This window comes from Mustelus asterias, chromosome 1 (genome assembly GCF_964213995.1).
Source record: "Mustelus asterias chromosome 1, sMusAst1.hap1.1, whole genome shotgun sequence".
Lineage (NCBI taxonomy): Eukaryota > Metazoa > Chordata > Chondrichthyes > Carcharhiniformes > Triakidae > Mustelus > Mustelus asterias.
Window position 1 is genome coordinate 175,098,927 of NC_135801.1, and position 20,890 is coordinate 175,119,816.

The window sequence follows — 20,890 nt, forward strand, 5'->3', positions numbered from 1 at the left end:
CCACCCAGGCCCTATCCTGGTAACCCCATGTATTTACCCTCCTAATCCCCCTGATGCTAAGGGACAATTTATCATGGCCAATCAATCTGACCCGCACATCTTTGGACATTCAAGGAGTTAGTCAAGGAACTCTTAGATTACAAAACGTGAGGGAGAAATCAGGTTTGTCACTTTAACTAAAGAGGTTGCAAAGGGACACAGGCAAACTAAGTAGGATTGACTTTAACTGGACGCATGTTCGGGACAGATAGAGGTTCAGGACATGTAAGAAATCCTAGCTCTCATTCGTACACCCCAGGTCTGGCTCCCTCCCGAAACTGGTGGAAACTAAATCATGACCAGCAAGCAGCTGCAGAAATGGATCACGAGGCTGAGGTAGACTCATGAAATTATCCTTGGCATAGAATTAGCCCTGGGGAGCCTGAACATCATCTGTCACTAGCACTAGCAAGGCCAGGCATTCCAAGGAAACATTTTGAATCAGGGATAAGGACACACCAGAATTCACTGAAACAAAATAACTAATGAAGAAAATTACTTTACTGAAGAATGACAAATTGCCAGATGATCTAACTATAATCTTCAAAGCGTGTGAGTGAATAGATTTAGCCTGCTTTCAGCTTTTAGGTGTCAATTTGTTCCTCATTTTCAGCCTACACCACTGGCTAGCAGCTATGCAAACACGAGAGCCAAATGTGCAAATCTCTCCCTGACAGTATACAGCTTCTCCATCAGCAAGTCCTCCACTTTACCTCCTCGAGGTAGTGGCAGGTACAATTTTGTCTTTTAAAAACATTTAGACTGTTACATGGGTAAGATGGATGTAGAGGGATATGGGCAAACACGGGCAATTGGAACTAGCTTAGTGGTTTAAAAAAAGGGCAGCATGAACAAGTTGGGCCAAAGGGCCTGTTTCCATGCTGTAAACCGCTATGACTCTATGAGATACTGTCAGACCTGCTGAGATTTTCCAGCATTTTCTGTTTTTCTTTCAGATTCCAGCATCCGCAGTATTTTGCCTTTATCCAACACTTGTCTCGCCCAGTTGTTCAGAGAGATTGGTATAGATTTATAAATAGTAGGTTATGCTGAGCAAATGTGTTGTCAGTTTTTGAAGCGGTGACTCAAGTAATGGACAGCTGAATGTCAATGGATATTATCTGTGGCTTCCAAAAGACATTTGATTAAGTTGCTCATAAGAGAACATTAGCTGAAATTGCCATTATCTAATTGAATAGCAAAGGAGACGAAGTGCTTAATGAATTGCATGAAGTAGCCCCTCGAGCCTCTTCTGCCATTCATTGAGATCATAGAACATAGAAAACTACAGCACAAAACAGGCCCTTCGGCCCCACAAGTTGTGCCGAACATATCCCTACCTTTTAGGCCTACCTGTAACCCTCCATCCTATTAAGTCCCATGTACTGATCTGTGATCTGATTCCATTTATGCACCTTTGCCACATATCCCTCAACTCCTTTGGTTCATAAAAATTAATCCCAGACTTAAAATTAACAATTGACTTAGCATTAAAGTTTCAAATGTCTGCGACTCTACTGAGTCTATAGTTAAAATCATAAAATCTTTACATTGCAGAAGGCCATTCAGCCCATCAAGTCTGCACAGACTAGCCCATCCAGGGAGGAAACCCATGCAGACACGAGAACATTCAAATTCCACACAGTCACCCGAGGCTGGAGTTCAACTCGGGTCCCTGACGCTGTGAGTCAGCAGTGCTAACCACTGGTTCAGTATTAGATTGGGATGTTTGACAGGCTGACCTCTTACCCTATTGTAAATACTGAAGCAAAGTCATCGTTCAGCATGTGTCGTTGTCTTATTTCCTTTGATAACATCACCATTATCAGTTTTAAAAGACCCACATTTTTTGATATGATCATATTGCAACCACAGTGCTTGGCTATGATTTGTCAAAACAAAGAAAAAAATAGTGAAACAAAAACTTTGAACTAATTTGGCAATACACATCAGCTTGGATTCAGTTTGTATGAGTCACAGACCAAAACCTCATGCTCCCCCTGTCAGGTTCTGAGATGATAGTTGGTGGTGGTGTTGGGGGAGGGGGTGGGAGGTGCGCAGGGAGGAGAGTTCTACTGCATGGACGGGATTTCCTCCAGATTCTTGGCCACCCTGACTTGGTAGTGATTCTAAGGAAGGAAAGCCACCCTTGCTCCAATTATGGCTTTTACGTGGGTGAGTGGCCACTTAAGGGCCATCGCCTGCCAAGCCTCAATATTTAGGCTGATGGGCAAATGATAGCTGGGGGTTGGGGAAAAACAAGTAAATAAAGTTAGTTGGATCTTGTGGGGAGGGTGAAGGGTGGTCCATCAGAAGCCCCCTTCTGACTAGGAGTGCCCTCCCCTTAAGGCTAAGGCCCAGTGATCTTCAAACCAACGCCCCCCCCCCCCCCGGGCCTATCCATGAGACCCCAATCGTCACAATCCTTTTACAATCCCCTAGGCATTCCCTCCTTCCCTGCCCAGGGACTCCTGCCACTTACCTTGTCCTCCAGTTCCCAGGATTTAGTACCCAGCTTCCTTTGGCCACTGCAGCATTGTGCCCAGAGGGACTGGAGAGCTTCTAGTCAATCCGATTGGCTGGTAGCTCTCCAAGGTGGGTCTTCCACCCAAGTGAGGGGCAGAAATCCCACCTTATGCCAATCGACACTCGTTAGAGCATAAAATGGCATCGGTATTGCTGGCATCGGTGGGGATGCAAGTCTTCACCATCATGAAAATTCAGATCTTAGTATTTATTTCAAGAGTTGGTTCATGTTTCGGAACTTCATTAGTGAATAAGTGGGGAGTACAATTACTGAACTTACTGCATTTAGCTGGGCAGCTTTTCTTCATTTATAATTTTAATAAAATCCTGTTAAATATCTGTCAAATACAGTAATAGCAAAAAAAACTTGTATTAAACTCTATAAACATGAAGATGGCTCTGCAACAAAACTCTCACTGCATCAATGGTTTAATCAAAAACATTTTTTATTGTCTTTGTTGATGGCTGGTGAAATTTAACTCAATGTTCCTGTGAACAGTAATGAAGTTTCTGCTGCGCCACCCAACAGGATGGTAAATGCTGTCAATCAGTGATACCACATGTAAAACTCCTCTGCTTTGCTCATATCAGATTCCATCAGTCACTTTTAACTTCCATTGAACCATGATCCATTATTTCTTCTTGCTTATGGATGTCTGGCTCCTCTTTTGTACCTCAATTAGCAAGTAGCTCAAAGCAACATCAAGTTGTCTTCACTGGTTCATCACATCCTGCTATAGAGAGGTCTGTAGTTCAGACTCTTCACCTCTTTCTGTATCTTACAGAATATATAAAAATATTCACAACATAATATCCCACTTTTTGTTCACTTCCAATTGCACCCTTCAATCAGGCAGGAAATCGGAAAGGGGCAGTCATTGAAGAGGCTGCTTCAGATCAAAAAGGCCGGTGCCACCACGGACAACTTTCCCCACCACCAGGCAGGCTGATGGAGACTTCAATTCATCATGGGCACCTAAAGGAAAAAGAATCAGAATTAAGCAATTAATGCTGAAAGAACAAATGCTGAGAGCACTATAGATGTCCCTGAATTGCCTGGGATATGATCACTTAAATTCTGTGATATTATTCGCAAATCACTTTTTAAAAACAAAATCCGTTTCTTTGTGTGTGCGTGCGTGCACGTGTGGGGGCTAGGGGTGACTCTATGTTCAAGCAGTTTGGTTTTGACAGTTTAGAAGAAGCTGCAGTGAAATATTGTTAACAGAAGGACTCTCGTTAACAGGAAGTGGATTTCTGGTACAGCTTATCTGAGGGGAGGGGGGAGAGAGACGCAGAGAGAGTGAGGGTTTTAGAGTAATATTAAAGATTATTAGAACCAGGAGGGTTCTGACCTGAAGTAGCTACACTTGAGACACTAAAGATGCCTTTGTTGAGCAGTCAGTTTGCACCTTAAAAGCGTTTGGAGATCTGAAGGACAACCCCTGCTGGAAGTAAACGGAAGGTCCAAGAAATCTCAGCCCATATACGAATTGTTGACAAGTACCTGACTTGAGAGTTTTGTTGTGTGCATCTAATGAGTGTAGAATGGAAGTGGAATGAAGACATTAGTTTTGGAGTATAAATAACTGTTTATTTTTACTATCTTTAACGTAAAGTAAAAGTAAAGTTTATTTATTAGTCACAAGTAACTGTTTATTTTTACTATCTTTGATGTAAAGTAAAAGTAAAGTTTATTTATTAGTCACAAGTTACATTAACACTGCAACCAAAAAAGAGAAAATGCTGGAAGATCTCAGCAGATCTGGCAGCATCTGTAAGGAGAGAAAAGAGCTGACGTTTTGAGTCCAGGCAACCCTTTGTCAAAGCTGGACAACTGCAATGAAGTTACTGTGAAATTCCTCTAGTCGCCACACTCCGGCACTTGTTCGGGTTAATGCACCTAACCAGTACGGATTTCAGATTGTGGGAGGAAACCAGAGCACCCAGAGGAAACCCACGCAGACACAGGGAGAACGTGCAAACTCCACACAGACTGACCCAGGCCGGGAATCGAACCGGGTCCCTGGCACTGTGAAGCAGCAGTGCTAACCACTGTGCCGACCACAACTGACTATTTGACTAAACATGTAACTGACTATTTAAGATGAACAGTTCCTATCATTGTTCATGTACTTTTTATTTTGTCTCATAAAATTGTTTTGTTTAAACCGTGAACCTTGTGGCTTTAAACAACACAGCGGGGTTTGAAAACCTTAAAATGCATTCATGATGGAATGCATTGCTTGCTTAACTGTTGACACAGCACAATTTTATTCTGGATCCTTGTGCATTAGCGTAACAGCCTATATTTTCAAATGAGTGGATTTGAAAATGCATGCTTTTCTGTCTTAACACGGGTTTTGGCTTGTTTCATGTCTCAGGTATTTAGATCTGGTTCGTACACTTGTGGTTAGGTATTCTAATGTTATTTCATAATTTGTAAAATTCCAAAATTAGAAATGCCTTGATCCCAAGTAGAATCAATCATAGAATCTTACAGTGCACACAGAGGTCATTCAGCCCATCGAGTCTCCACTGACTCTTCGCCAGAGTACCCTACCCAGGCCCTATCCCTGTAATCCCATGTATTTATCCCGCTAATCCCCACTGTGAGGACATGGTCAATCCACCTAATCTGCACATCTTTGGACTGTGGGAGGAAACTCACTCACCCACCCAGAGGAAACCCACACAAACACGGGAAAAAGTGCAAACTCCACAGTTACCCGAGGCTGGAATTGAACCCGGATCCCTGACACTGTGAGGCAGTGCTAACCACTGTGCCACCTGGGAGTGGGTGCAGTGCAACACAAGGAGCTTTAAAAAACCCAAGTGTTATCTTCCTGCCTACTCTTTGCAAATTGGTGACATCTTGTGCTACAGGTTTAGCTGTCCTGGCCTATAAGTGGCTAATCTCAGCAGTTGCAATGGTAGGAATTTATCAAGTGACTTCAACTGAACTGAGGTAGAGAGTCGGATAAACAAAAACCATTCATGATTCCCAGTCCCATGATGGCACAGTGGTTAACACTGCTGCCTCACAGTGCCAGGGACCCGGGTTAAATTCCTGGCTTGGGTTACTGTCTGTGTGGAGTTTGCACATTCTCCCCGTGTCTGCGTGGGTTTCCTCTGGATGCTCCGGTTTCCTCCCCCAGTCCGAAAGACTGGTTAGGTGCATTGGCCATGCTAAATTCTCCCTCAGTGTATCCGAACAGGCGCTGGAGTGTGGCGAATAGTGGATTTTCACAGTAAATGCATTGCAGTGTTAATGTAAGCCTACTTGTGATACTAATAAATAAACTTTTTTTGAAAAGTGCATACACAGACATCACTGGCGACAGAATGGGGTTTTGTTTTGTTTTTTTAGCTCTGCAGCCAAACAACCATAGATCACACAAGGCGATAAAGGCTGACGCCTGTAAAGTATAGATACACTGAATTATTACAGTACATGGATTTATGCTTGGTAAATCTGCAATGTCTATAATGTCTGAACAAATAAATAAATGTATTGGCAGAACCAGACATTGTGGAATATGTAGCAGCCTGGTATCCTAACCAAGAGTTGAGGAAAACCTAATCGTAATTGAATGACCAAGCTCAAGCTTGAAATCCTGTAAAGCACAGTAGGAAGATAAGATTAAGGGAGGTAAGAAGTTTCATTGCTCCAGTAATCAGATAAAGCAGATGTGGCAGCAAGTCTTGACTTTAACACAAAGGTAATGCAAACAGTGCGCAGAATGGTCCCATTTGCAGCTTAAGAGGGGCGACCACCAGTGGAAAAGTCAATAATAAAACATGGGAACACGAGTAATAATGAGACACGCGGGGGATGAGGGCACAATGTTGGAGATGGATTAACTAGTAGGCTAGGGTGACACAATGTGACGTAACAGGAAAATAAGGGAATAAACACAGAAATTAGGTATCGCATAGGACATAGGAGTGGAAATAGCCCATTCCCCCCTTGAGCCTGCTCTCCCATTCTAGAAGATTATTTCCACATCGTCGGTTCAAAGACAGAATTAATCACTTGCTGAAACACTTATCACAGTGCCAGGGACCCAGGTTCGATTCCCGGCTTGGGTCACTGTCTGTTTGCATGTTCTCCCCATGTCTGCGTGGGCTTCCTCCGAGTGCTCTGGTTTCTTCCCACATCTGAAAGATGTGCTGGTTAGCTGTATTGGCCATGCTAAATTCTCCGTGTACCCAAACAGGCGCTGGAGTGCAGCGACTAGGGGATTTTCACAGTAACCTAATTGCGGTGTTAATGTAAGCCTACCTGTGACTAATAAATAAACCTTTAACAAAATAAACTCTCGAACTTCCTTGTAGATAAACAATCTGTCTAACTCAGCCCTGAATATATTCAACAACCCAGCCTCCACCACTCTCATGGCTTCCATAGATAATGGCCATTTGAGAAAAAAAAATTCCTCCTCATCTCAATCTTAAACGGAAGATCTCTTATTCAGAAACTACCCTCTCCAGTTCTCGACTCCCCCAGAAGGGGGAAAAACATCCTCTCAGCATCCATCCCATCAAACTTCCTCAGAGTTTCATATCTTTCAATAAGATCACCTCCCATTCTTCCAAACTTCAATGAGTATTGACCCAACCTGCTCAACACTTGCCCATCACACAACCCCTAGCACTGGGTTGCAGAAAGCGCAGCAACAATTCTGTACCAAAGTCCATTCCTCCATCTGAGGCATGATGTTGGTGAAGCCCATAATCCAGAGGACCATCGGATTTTAAGTGAGAATATGAGGTAAGTCACTAGATGATAGCTGTTGTTTCACTATGACAGATGAAATGCTGGAATGTACACTGCTGCAAACATCCCGTCTTGAGACTTGCTTTTCATTTTGAAATGACATAAAAGGGTGTAGCCAGATGTAACAGTAACAGGGATAGATGCCAACAGGGCTTGATCCAGTTGGTCACTATGAGCAACAGTAGAAAACACATGGAAACACTAGATTTTGCCCATTGGGCAGATCCAATTTCCCACAGCCATGACTGATGCTCCAAGATAAGTCTTTCAGCAAGTGATTAATTCTGTCTTTGAACCGACTATATAGAAATACAGATAGAATACCTATCCGAAAACCAGTGGTGTCTGAAAAGAGGACATTTCCTTCCCATGCTCCAAATGGTTCAGCGAACATTGACCCACCTTGGAGAGTTGCTGCATCGGTGTGGTGGCAATGCTAAGTACTGATTGGCTTGACCCCACCTGTAGGGAGGTGGGGGGGGGGGCAAGAAAGACTTATTTGATTTCCCTATGTCACCTATTCATTGAATTAATGCATTCTGACTTCTTTCAGAGAACCAGCAAATTCCTAAATCCAGCAAAGACTCCATTGCGAGGTTACCGGGTATGAGGTACTCTATCTGTAATAAGGGTGCATGGAGGGGTGGGCACGGTGGCACAGCGCTGCTGCCTCACGGAACCAGGGACCTGGGTTCAATTCCAGGGTGACTGTGTGGAGATTGCACATCCCCCCCCCTTGTGTCTCTGTGGGTTTCCTCCCACAGTCCAAAGATGTGTGGGTTAGGTGGATTGGCCATGCTAAATTGCCCCTTAGTGTTCCAAGATGTGTAGGTTAGGGGGATTGGCAGGGCAAATATGTGGGGTTACAGATAAGACCCGGATAAGATGCTCTCTCTGAGTCGGTGCAAACTCAATAGCCCGAATGACCTTCTTCTGCACTGTAGTGATTCTATGATAAAAGCATCGGAATACATTTGTTTTTTCAAAAGGTATTTGATGGATTGCCAAATAGTAGTGTTGTTGACAAGTGAATGTGATAGTATGGATTGCGTGTTGTCCAGGAAACATGACGGACAATTTACAAACAACGATGAGATAATGATCAGATAGAAATCAAAGCGAAGTTGGGTGCGATTTTCCCAGCCCGTTGTGCTGCTCGAGTAGCCTCACAGGGCGGGAAGTAAAAATGGGAGGCTGCAATGGGAATCGTGACTGGCATCCAGCCGAGCGCGACTTTCCCAGGACATTTTTTAACGGTGTAATCAGCCTTGAGCAGGGGAATAGCATGAGGCAGATTACAATATTGAAATAGACATTTTCATCACATTATCGAGCCCAGAATAGCATCATCCGGGCTCACCAATGTTTCAGACGCTGCCGGGGGGAGCTTCCGACCTGTGGGGATTAAAGCTGGTCCCCAACAACAGGGACCAGATGTGATGGCCTCGCTGGTGGGGGCAGAGGCCATTGAGGCCCCCTTGGGAGATCAGGGGCATGGGGGTGCCCCTTGGGGTATCAATCTCCACACTGCCCACTGAGCAGTGCCAAGTGGGCAGAACCAGCAAGCGTGGTGGGGGGAGGGGGGAGCCAGCAGGAGACCAGCGATGGGTTGGGGGGGGGGGGGGGGGGGGGGGAGTGCAAATGTGCAGTGGCCCGCTCAGTGCGCTGATGCCACCCTCTTGGGTAGGATTAGTCCTCCCACTAACGGCGTGAATCCCCCAGCGGACACTTTGAAGCACCAAGTCCGCCCAAAACATAGGTGGGAAAATCTCCTGAGAATGTCCCAAAATATTTTACAGCCAATTAGGTACTTTTTTGAAATGCAGGCATTGCTACAATGTGATGCAGAGAACGTTTGGTAAATGGAGACACGCTCAGGCAGGGATGGAGCTAATGAAGACAAATAATAGATAAAGTTGCAGAATTCTATCATGTCAGAAGGTTGTGGGTTCGTCCTAATCCGGGAGTTTAGGCTGACATTCCAGTTCAACACTGAGGGAGTGCGCACTGTTGGAGGTGCCAAACTTTGGATGAGAGTTACGTTTAAGTTTATTTATTAGTGTCACAAATAGGCTTACATTAACACTGCAATGAAGTTACTGAAAATCCCCTAGTGGCCACATTCCAGTACACCGAGGGAGAATTTAGCATGGCCAATGCACCTAACCAGCACGTCTTTCAGACTGTGGGAGGACCCGGAGGAAACCCACAGAGACACGGTGAGAATGTGCAGAGTCCGCACAGACAGTGACCCACGCCGGGAATCGAACTCAGGTCCCTGGCGCTGTGAGGTCAACAATGCTAATCACTGTGTCACCGTGCTGCTCGTTAAGCCAAGGCCGAAGGTTACTTCCTTTATGAACCCAGTTGGTGGCAACCTGAATTTCCTGAGGTTGCGCTAGCAGACAGGCATAATGGGATCAAGGCTTTCAACCAACATCTCAAACCACAAGAGGTAAACTTAATGAATCCTCTTAGTCCCAAAAGAACTGATTTCTGCCTGTAAACACACTTCAAATTCCACCTGGCACTCAATTTAATAACTTCAGCAATTAACCTAGGCTGACACCCCAGTGTAGCATTGAGGCAGATGCCAACCAAAGATGCAAAAACAAAAGGGCTGTTGTGGTGGGTGATTTTAACTTTCCCCATATTGACTGGGACTCACTTACTGCTAGGGGCTTGGATGGGACAGAGTTTGTGAGGAGCGTCCAGGAGGGTTTCTTGAAACAGTATGCAAATAGCCCAACTTGGGAAGGAGCCATATTAGACCTGGTATTGAGGAATGAGCCCGGCCAGGTGATCGAAGTTTCAGTAGGAAGCACTTCGGGAACAGTGATCATAATTCCGTAAGTTTTAAGATGCTTGTGAATAAGGACAAGAGTGGTCCTCGAGCGAAGATGTTAAATTGGGGGAAGGCTGACTACAACAACATTAGGCAGGATCTGGAGAGTGTAGATTGGGGGAGGTTGTTTGAAGGTAAATCAACATCCGACATGTGGGTCTTACAAATGTCAATTGATTGGCATTCAGGACCTGCATGTACCTGTGCGGATGAAGGACAAGTGTGGCAAGTATCGGGAACCCTGGATAACGAGGGATATTATGAGCCTTGTCAAAAAGAAAAGGGAAGCATTCATAAGCATTCTAAAAGACTTAGGACAGATGAAGCCCTTGAAGAATATAAAGAATGTAGGAAGGAACTTAAGGAAGGAGTTAGGAGGGCTAAAAGGGGTCAAGTCCTTGGCAAACAGGATTAAGGAAAATCCTAAGACATTTTATACATATGTAAAGAGCAAGAGGGTAGCCAGGGAGAGGGTTGGTCCACTCAAAGATAGGCGGGAATCTATGTATGGAACCAGAGGAAATGGGTGAGATACTAAATGATTACTTTGCCTCGGTATTCACTAAAGAGAGGGACTAGGTTAGGGTGTGTTGATATTCTGGGTCATGTCGATATCAAAAAGGAGGTGCTATTGGGCGTCTTAAAAAGCATTAAAGTACATAAATCCCCAGGGCCTGATAGGATCTACCCCAGAATATTGAGGGAGACAAGGGTGGAAATTGCTGGGACCTTGACAGAAATCGTGTATCCTCATTGGCTACAAGTGAAGTTCCAGAGGACTGGAGGATAGCCAATGTTGTTCCATTGTTTAAGGAGGGCAGCAGGGATAATCCAGGAAATTACAGGCCGGTGAGCCTTACGTTAGTGGTAGGGAAATTATTGGAAAAGATTCTTAGGGACAGGATTTACTCACTTTTGGAAACAAATGGACTTGGTAGTGATAAACAGCATGGTTTTGAGAAGAGGAGGTCGTGCCTCACTAACTTGATCGAGTTTTCCGAGGAAGTGATGAAGATGATAGATGAGGGAAAGGCAGTGAATGTTGTACACATGGACTTCAGTAAAGCCTTTGACAAGGTACCTCATGGTAGACTAGTATGAAAGATGAAGTCACATGGGATCAGAGGAGAGCGGGTAGCAGTAGAGGGGTGCTTTTCTGAATGAAGGCTGTGACTAGCGGTATTTCATAGGGATTAGTTCTGGGACCTTTGTTGTTCGTAGTATATATAAATGATTTGGAGGAAAATGTAGCTGGTCTGATTAGTAAGTTCGCAGATGACACAAAATTTGGTGGAGTTGCGGATAGTGAAGAGGATTGTCAGAGGATACAGCAAGATATAGACTGGTTGGAGACTTGGATGGAGAAATGGCAGATGGAGTTTAAACCGGACAAGTGTGAAATAACACATTTTGGAAGGTCCAATGCATGTAGGAATTATACAGTAAATGGTAGAACCCTTAGGAGTATTGACAGGCAGAGATATCTGGGCAACACAGGTGGATAAAGTAGTCAAGAAGACATGCAGTGTGCTTGCCTTCATCGGTGGGGGCATTGAGTATAAAAATTCACAGGTCATGCTGCAGCTGTACAGAACCTTAGTTAGGCCTCATTTAGAATATTGTGTACAATTTTGGTCGCCACACTATCAGAAGGATGTGGATGCTATGGAGAGGGTACAGAAGAGATTTACCAGGATGTTGCCTGGTCTGGAGAGTATTAGCTATGAGGAGATTGGATAAACTTGGTTTGGTCTGGTCTCACTGGAATGAAGGAGGTTGAGAGGTGACCTGATAGAGGTTTACAAGATTATAAGTGGCATGGACAGAGTGGATAGTCAGATGTTCTTTCCTAAGGTAGAAAAGTCAAGTACTAGGGGACATAGGTTTAAGGTGCTTAGGGAAAAGTTTAGAGGAGATGTGCGAGGCAAGTTTTTTGCACAGAGGGTGGTGAATGTCTGGAATGTGCTGCCAGGGGAGATGGTGGGAGTAGGTACGATAGTGGCATTTAAGGGGCGACTGGACGAATACATGAATAGGATGGGAATGGAAGGATACGGACTCCGTAAGTGCATATGGTTTTAGATTAGGCAGGTATCATGATCGGCACAGGTTTGGAGGGTCGAAGGGCCTGTTCCTGTGCTGTACTTTTCTTTGTTCTCTTTTAGGCAGAACCAATATCGTGTTAGAATGCATGAAAGATACGATTCAAAAAAGCAGGATAGTTCTCCTGCTGTCCTGGCACACATTCCTCCCTCAGACACCAGCTAAATCAGATACAGGCAGTCCTCAACTTAGATGACAAATGGCACTTACAATGTTTATAAATTGACAGCCCATTTCGACTTTACTGCACATTGCTCTCTCAGAGTTGAATTCCAGAGGTGAGGTGAGAGTGACAGCCCTTGACATCAAGGCCACATTCGACCAAGTGTGGCATCAAGGAGCTCTAGCGAAACTGGAATCAATGGGTATCGGGGGCAAACTCTCCATTGGTTGGAGTTATACCTGGTACATAGAAAAATGGTTGTGGTTGTGTGTGGGGGGGGGGGGGGGGGGGGTGTCGTCAATCATCTCAGCTCCACGACATCTCTGCAGGAGTCCCTCAGGGTAGTGTCCTAGGCCTAACTATCATCAGCTGCTTCATAGAACATAGAAAAACTACAGCACAAACAGGCCCTTCGGCCCTCAAGTTGTGCCGAACACATCCCTACCTTCTAGACCTACCTATAACCCTCCATCCTATTAAGCTCCATGTACTCATCCAGAAGTCTCTTAAAAGACCCTATTGAGTTCGCCTCCACCACCACTGACGGCAGCCGATTCCACTCGCCCACCACCCTCTGTGTGAAAAACTTACCCCTAACATCTCCCCTGGACCTACCCCCCAGCACCCTAAACCTGTGTCCTCTCGTAGCAGACATTTCCAACCTGGGGAAAAAGCCTCTGAGAGTCCACCCCATCTCTGCCTCTCAACATCTTATACACCTCTATTAGGTCTCCTCTCATCCTTCGTCTCTCCAAGGAGAAAAGACCGAGCTCCCTCAGCCTATCCTCATAAGGCATGCCACTCAATCTAGGCAACATCCTTGTAAATCTCCTCTGCACCCTTTCAATCTTTTCCACATCCTTCCTATAGCTTCATCAATGACCTTCCCTCCGTCATAGGTCAGAAATGTTCCGCACCACTTCTCAGATACTGAAGCAGGCCATGTTCAAATGCAACAAGACCTGGACAATATCCAGACTGGGGCTGACAAGTGGCAAGTAACATTCGCGTCACACAAATGCCAGGCAATGACCATCACCAATAAGAAACACTCTAACCATCACCCTTTGACATTCAATGGTATAACCATCACTGAATCCCCCACTGTCAACATCCTTGGGGTTATCACTGACCAGAAACTCAACTGGACTCACCACATAAACACACTGGCTACAAGAGTAGGTCAGGCTAGGAATACTGTGGTGAGTAATTCACCTCCCGACTCCCCAAGCCTATCCACCATCTATAAGGCACAAGTCAGGAGTGTGATGGAATACTCCCCACTTGCCTGGATGGGTGCAGTTCCAACAAGACTCAAGAAGCTTGACACCACCCAGGACAAAGCAGCCTGCTTGATTGGCACCACATCCACAAACATCCACTCCCTCCACCACTGACGCTCAGTAGCAGCAGTGTGTACTATCTACAAGATGCACTGCAACAATTCACCAAGGATCCTTAGACAGCACCTTCCAAACCCACAACCACTTCCATCTACAAGGACAAGAGCAGCAGATAGATGGGAATGCCACCATCTGCAAGTTCCCCTCCAAGTCACTCACCGTCCTAACTTGGAAATATATCGCTATTCCTTCGCAGTCACTGGGTCAAAATCCTGGAATTCCCTCCCTAATGGCATTGTGAGTCAAGATGTGGAGATGCCGGCGTTGGACTGGGGTAAGCACAGTAAGAAGTCTCACAACACCAGGTTAAAGTCCAACAGGTTTATTTGGTAGCAAATACCATTAGCTTTCGGAGCGGAGAAGCTACGGCATCTCCTCCGGAGCCTTCAACATGTCATTGATGAAGACGAACATCTCGCCAAGGCCATCCCCACACCCCCACTTCTTGCCTTCAAACAACCACGCAACCTCAAACAGACCATTGTCCGCAGCAAACTACCCAGCCTTCAGGAGAACAGTGACCACGACACCACACAACCCTGCCACAGCAACCTCTGCAAGACGTGCCGGATCATCGACACGGATGCCATCATCTCACGTGAGAACACCATCTACCAGGTACACGGTACCTACTCTTGCAACTCGGCCAACGTTGTCTACCTGATATGCTGCAGGAAAGGATGTCCCGAGGCATGGTACATTGGGGAAACCATGCAGACGCTACGACAATGGATGAATGAACACCGCTCGACAATCATCAGGCAAGACTGTTCTCTTCCTGTGGGGGAGCACTTCAGCAGTCACGGGCATTCAGCCTTGGATCTTCAGGTAAGCGTTCTCCAAGGCGGCCTTCACGACACACGACAGCGCAGAGTCGCTGAGCAGAAACTGATAGCCAAGTTCCGCACACATGAGGACGGCCTAAACCGGAATGTTGGATTTATGTCACGTTATCAGTAACCCCCACAGCTTTCCCCCTGATCTTGCAGAATCTCACTAGCTGTTCTGTCTGGAGACAATACACATCTCTTTAACCTGTGTTGAATGCTCCCTCCACCCACATTGTCTGTACCTTTAAGACCTGGCTGGCTGTAGAGATTTGCATTCTAATTAGTATTCTGTAACTTGATTTCTGTGTCTGTGCACTGTTGGAGAACAGATATCCACTCCATCTGACGAAGGAGCAGCGCTCCGAAAGCTTATGGTATTTGCTACCAAATAAACCTGTTGGACTTTAACCTGGTGTTGTTAAACTTCTTATTGTGAGTCAACCCACAGCACATGGATTGCAGCGATACAAGAAGGCAGGGCAACTAGGGATGGGCAATAAATGCTGGCCAGCCAGTGACGCCCATGTCCTACGAATGAATAAAAAAACGTTTGTTTGTTGTTTGAGATATCATGTGTTTGCAAATTAGCTGCAGTATTTCCCTACATGAGAAGGTAGATTCACTTGAAACATAATCCTTTGGACTGTAACGTGGCCAATGTAACAGATGTTTATAAATGGAAATTCTTATGTGTCAGTTGAATAGGGTTATAGGCTTATCTCCCATCCAAATTATAGCAGAACTGTACATTTTATTTTATATTGTCTCTGTTCCCTCCAAAATGAATCATCTCACACTTCTCTGCATTGAATTTCATCTGCCCCTTGTCTGTCCATCCCACCAAACTGACCTATACAAGAAATCCAGGTGTGATCTACAGAGAACCATCAAAGATGCCAAGAGACAGTATCTGAACAAGCTAGAGTCCCAGGTGAGCCACACGGACTCCCACCGACTATGGCAAGGTCTGCAAGACATAACAGGCTACAAGATGAAGGCATGTAGAATCGCCAGTACCAATAGGCCCCTTCCCGATGAGCTCAACGCATTCTATATCTGTTTTGAGCAAGAGGTTAGCGAGAGCACATTCTCACTGGCAGCGGTGGCAGGGTGAACAAGATCAGAGAATCTTGGCCTTAAGCTCTGCAGTCCTGCGGTGGGGGGAAGGGGTCATACCTGGCACAAAAGAAGATGGTTGTGCTGGTTGGAGGTCAATCATCTTGGTCGTGGGACATCACTGCAGGAGTTGGTCAGGATGGTGTGCTAAGCACAATCACTTTCAGCTACTTCATCAATGACCTTCCCTTCATAACGTGGATGTGGGGATGTTCACTGATGATTGCACAATATTCAGCACCATTCACAACTCCTCAGATACTGAAGCAGTCCATATCCAGACAATATCCAGACTTGGGTTAATAAGTGGCAAGTAATATTCACTTCACCCAAGTGCCAGGCAATCACCTTCGCCAACAAGAGAGAACCTAACCATCTCCCCTTGACATTCAATGGATTTACCTTCTGGAAATCCCCATTATCAACGTCCTGAGATGGGGGGGGGTTACCATTGACCAGAAACTGAACTGGAGCAGCCACATAAATACTGTGGCTGCAAGAGCAGAGTAAGAAGTCTCACAACACCAGGTTAAAGTCCAACAGGTTTATTTGGTAGCAAATACCATAAGCTTTCGGAGCGCTGCTCCTTCGTCAGATGGAGTGGAAATGTGCTGCAAGAGCAGGTCAGAGGTTAGGAACTCTGCAGAGAGTAACTCACCTCCAGACTTCCCAGAGCCATCAACAAGGCACATGTCAGGAGTGTAATGGAATATTCTCCACTTGCTTGGATGAGTGCAGCTCCAACAACACTCAATAAGCTCCATCCAGGACAAAGCAGCCCGCTTGATTGGCTCCCTATCCACCAACATACATTCCATTCACCAACATTCACTCCATCCACCATCTTAAACATTCACTCCATCCATCACTGATATACAGTGCTAAAGTCCTGGCATATGTCTGAAGTCACTGACCTCCCAATCCAGGCAAAGACCCAAAATTACCATCAAGCTTCCAGCCAATGGTCCACAACTTCCTTGGAGTGGCAATCAGGGACTTACTTGCAACTGAAATATAAAGCATCTGTCACACCCAAACATCCTATCCTGGGTGTTTAAAATGGTTACTCTAAAGTTAGAAGTCCGTTTTTTCCTTCTAAGTCTTTCAAAGTAACTATGAGTATAAAACTGGCAGAACCATCTTAAATTAGTGATTTAAATCGCCTTGTCGGATGGCTCCCAGCTCAGTGCAATTGCCCAGGGGTAGTTAGCCCTTCTGGACCATTGCCGGGTAAATCTTCACCTGGGAATTTCCAAGAGGTACCCAGCGCATCTTTGGAGTACCCCTAAATGCAACACTGGCTCAATATCTCTGCTATTGATATGCTTCAAGATAGTAAAGTATCAAATTCTACAGCGGTTCAAGACAGAAGTGGACAACACCCTGTGGACCAAAGAGGCTTGTGACAAGAAAGAAGCACCTGATAATGTAACACATTAAGAAAGTTGTTAATGCTCTGGGCCAACTCCCATGGAGTGGACCTCCTCACCAAAACTCCCCAAGTGGATGCTCATTATCACAATGTCTTTTTAAACTTTTAAATATTCCTGCAGATCAAGGATCAAGATTTTCCTCACAGACAGCCCTTTGCAAACTCATTTCACTACAAGACTGAAACGGGCCAGTCAACCTTATTTGGTCTCATTGTCAAATAGTTATATTACCACTAAAATAGAAAAAGTTTCTCTCCTTTCACCTGATGGGCCAACCTTTCCTTCTTGCATGTCAGCAGTTTGTGGACACTCTTGCATCTGGATCAGAAACTTATCGTTCGAGCCTCATGCTAGGCTCTCAAGCACCCTCACCATCTGGGCTGACACTGCATTATTCAGAGAACACTTTGCTGCCGCAGCTACTGTCCTTTCATGGATGTTTGCCTGTTCCTATGGATATTAAAGCTCCAGTGTCACTACTTGCAGAACAAGAGTTCAGTGTTCCAGCCAAGAAACTGCCTACATTTTCTCAGAGGTCGATTAGACTGCTGATCCATTTCATTGCAAATTGTGAGACTCTGCTGTGTATGAACTGCCCATTGCATTTAGCTACATTAGAGCCACTGCATTTGATAGTAGCATTTCATTGTTTGTGAAACAGGATATGGTGGTGTAGTGGTTATGTTCGCGTATCAATAATTCATAAGATTGGAATCCAGAGAATGCAAATTCAAATCCCATTATGGCAGTTGGGGAAGACAATGACTTAGTGTTATTATTACTAGACTATTAATCCAGAAACTAAGCCAAACGCTCTGGGGACCCAGCTTCGAATCCTGCCACGGGAGGTGGTGGAATTTGAATTCAATAGAAGATATCTGGAATTAAGAAGGGGGCGGCACGATGGTTAGCACTGCTGCCTCACAGCTCCAGGAACCCGGGTTCAATTCCCAGCTTGGGTCACTGTCTGTGTGGAGTTTGCACATTCTCCCCGTGTCTGCGTGGGTTTCCTCTGAGTGCTCCGATTTCCTCCCATAGTCCAAAGGTGTGCGGGATAGGTGAATTGGCCATGCTAAATTGCCGCTTAATTTCAGGGGGACTAGCAAGGGTAAATGCATGGGGATAGGGGCTGGGTGGGATTGTGGTCAGTGCAGACTCGATGGGCCTTCTGCATTGTAGGATTCCATGATTCTATGCGAAGTGATGCATTTTGGAAGAAATAATGTAGGGAGGAGTTATACAATAAATGGCAGAGTCATCAGGAGTATAGAAACACAGAGGGACCTAGGTGTGCAAGTCCACAAATCCTTGAAGGTGGCAACACAGGTGGAGAAGGTGGTGAAGAAGGCATATGGTATACTTGCCTTTATAGGACGAGGTATAGAGTATAAAAGCTGGAGTCTGATGATGCAGCTGTATAGAACGCTGGTTAGGCCACATTTGGAGTACTGCGTCCAGTTCTGGTCGCCGCACTACCAGAAGGACGTGGAGGCATTGGAGAGAGTGCAGAGAAGGTTTACCAGGATGTTGCCTGGTATGGAGGGTCTTAGCTATGAGGAGAGATTGGGTAGACTGGGGTTGTTCTCCTCGGAAAGACGGAGAATGAGGGGAGATCTAATAGAGGTATACAAGATTATGAAGGGTATAGATAGGGTGAACAGTGGGAAGCTTTTTCCCAGGTAAGAGGTGACGATCACGAGGGATCACGGGCTCAAGCTGAGAGGGGCGAGGTATAACTCAGACATCAGAGGGACATTTTTTACACAGAGGGTGGTGGGGGCCTGGAATGCGCTGCCAAGTAGGGTGGTGGAGGCAGGCACGCTGACATCGTTTAAGACTTACCTGGATAGTCACATGAGCAGCCTGGGAATGGAGGGATACAAACGATTGGTCTAGTTGGACCAAGGAGCGGCACAGGCTTGGAGGGCCGAAGGGCCTGTTTCCTGTGCTGTACTGTTCTTTGTTCTCTATATTGATGACTATGAAACCACTGTCGATTGTCGGAAAAACCCATCTGGTTCACTAATGTCTTTCCGGGAAGGAAATCTGCTGCCCTTAGGTCTGGCCTACATGCGACTCCAGAGCCACAGCAATATGGTTTACTCTCAACTGCCTTCTGAACAAGGGCAATGGACAATAAATGTTGGCCAGCCAGTGACGCCCATGTCCCACGAATGAATAAAAAAAAGTTTGAGGATTCCAATTTAAAAAGAGTGCCGGGAATAAATAAAAACTGACATCAGCTTTTTCCCAGGTCGGTGGTGACGTTCACGAGGGGTCATAGGTTCAAGGTGAGGGGCCGGGGAGGTTTAACACGGATATCAGATGGACGTATTTTACACAGAGGGTGGTGGGGGCCTGGAATGCGCTGCCGGGCAAGGTGGTGGAGGCGGACACACTGGGAACGTTTAAGACTTATTTAGATAGCCACATGAACGGAGTGGGAATGGAGGGATACAAAAGAATGGTCTAGTTTGGACCAGGGAGCGGCGTGGGCTTGGAGGGCCGAAGGGCCTGTTCCTGTGCTGTATTGTTCTTTGTTCAGTAAAAAGTGACCACGAAACAGTTGGATTGCTGGGAAAATCCAATGGATCCAGAAACATCCTTCAGAGAAGGAAATCTGCTGTCCTTGCTTGATTTGGCTTGTATGTGACTCCAATCCCACACAAATCTGGTTGGCTCTTAAATGAAGTGGTCTAGGGAAGCCTCTCAGGTTTTAATTAAATTTGTTCAAGAAGTAAAACTACCAGCACCCTCCCAGGTAATATATACCAGTCATGACCACAATGCAAGAATTAATTTGCTCTTACTTTAAACTGAAACCATTCTGAAAAATGTAAGAGGGGTGTTTAAAATTCAATCTAAATACAGTTTTAATTCATATGGGTTTCTATTTCTTTTAGATTTTTAAGAATTTTCCCCACTTGTTTTTATATGCCATAACCCTTTGTATGTCTCCTACAGTCCATTGTGTATTGGGAAGCTGAGAACTGAATCCTATGAAGGCTTGATCCACCACCTGTAAACTAGCATCAAAAGGCCAATAGATCAGTTAACAGAGAGCTACAACTCCAACATTCTTACATCAAGGTCGCTTCAAGACCATCGTTTTTTTTGTGCAAGTGAACAAGTTAAACACAGCTTATTCTCATCGAGTTATCTTATTTGCATATCTACTTGCTAAAAGCCGCAGACACAAATGAGCTTGTTGGTAAAATGTGTGTTACATCAAAATAGTTACAAAGATCGTGAGATTACATCTCGCTTAGAGCACAGATATAGACCATCCGACCACAATGATCTCATGTCGGTGTTGGTTTCTCCCCAGTCTTCTTCATCTAATCCTATATTTGGTTACTCTCCTGATTTTGGGCTGAAAGCTGAGCAATGGAAGCTACTGAGAGGGTTCCAGAAGATGTCTCCAACCTCTCTTCTGACCTCGGAATCAACACGGAACATAACTGGGATGGCGTTGAGATTTTTAGCCCACGCCTTTTGTGAGTGACTTCAGTTTCCTGTCAGTTACCTATCAGAACCCAGTGGATTTATAACATCTTACGGATGTGGATTGTCGACCAAGTTAGTTTAACCTGTGTGATCACTTCCTGCCGACTTTTCCTCTTTTGTTCCTTCCTAAAACACATCATTCCTC

General features: G+C 45.3%; 1 protein-coding gene across 2 annotated transcripts in view; it reads right to left on the bottom strand.

Moving 5' to 3' along the window:
• Positions 1 to 2,988: 2,988 nt before the first annotated feature.
• Positions 2,989 to 20,890, bottom strand: part of polr1a (RNA polymerase I subunit A) — a 139,239-nt gene continuing 121,337 nt past the window's right edge. For both annotated transcript variants that reach the window (XM_078223480.1, XM_078223491.1), the window contains exon 34: positions 2,989 to 3,541. In XM_078223480.1, the coding sequence (XP_078079606.1) occupies positions 3,441 to 3,541 (101 nt within the window). In that variant the 3' untranslated portion in view covers positions 2,989 to 3,440. The remainder of the gene's footprint in view (positions 3,542 to 20,890) is intronic.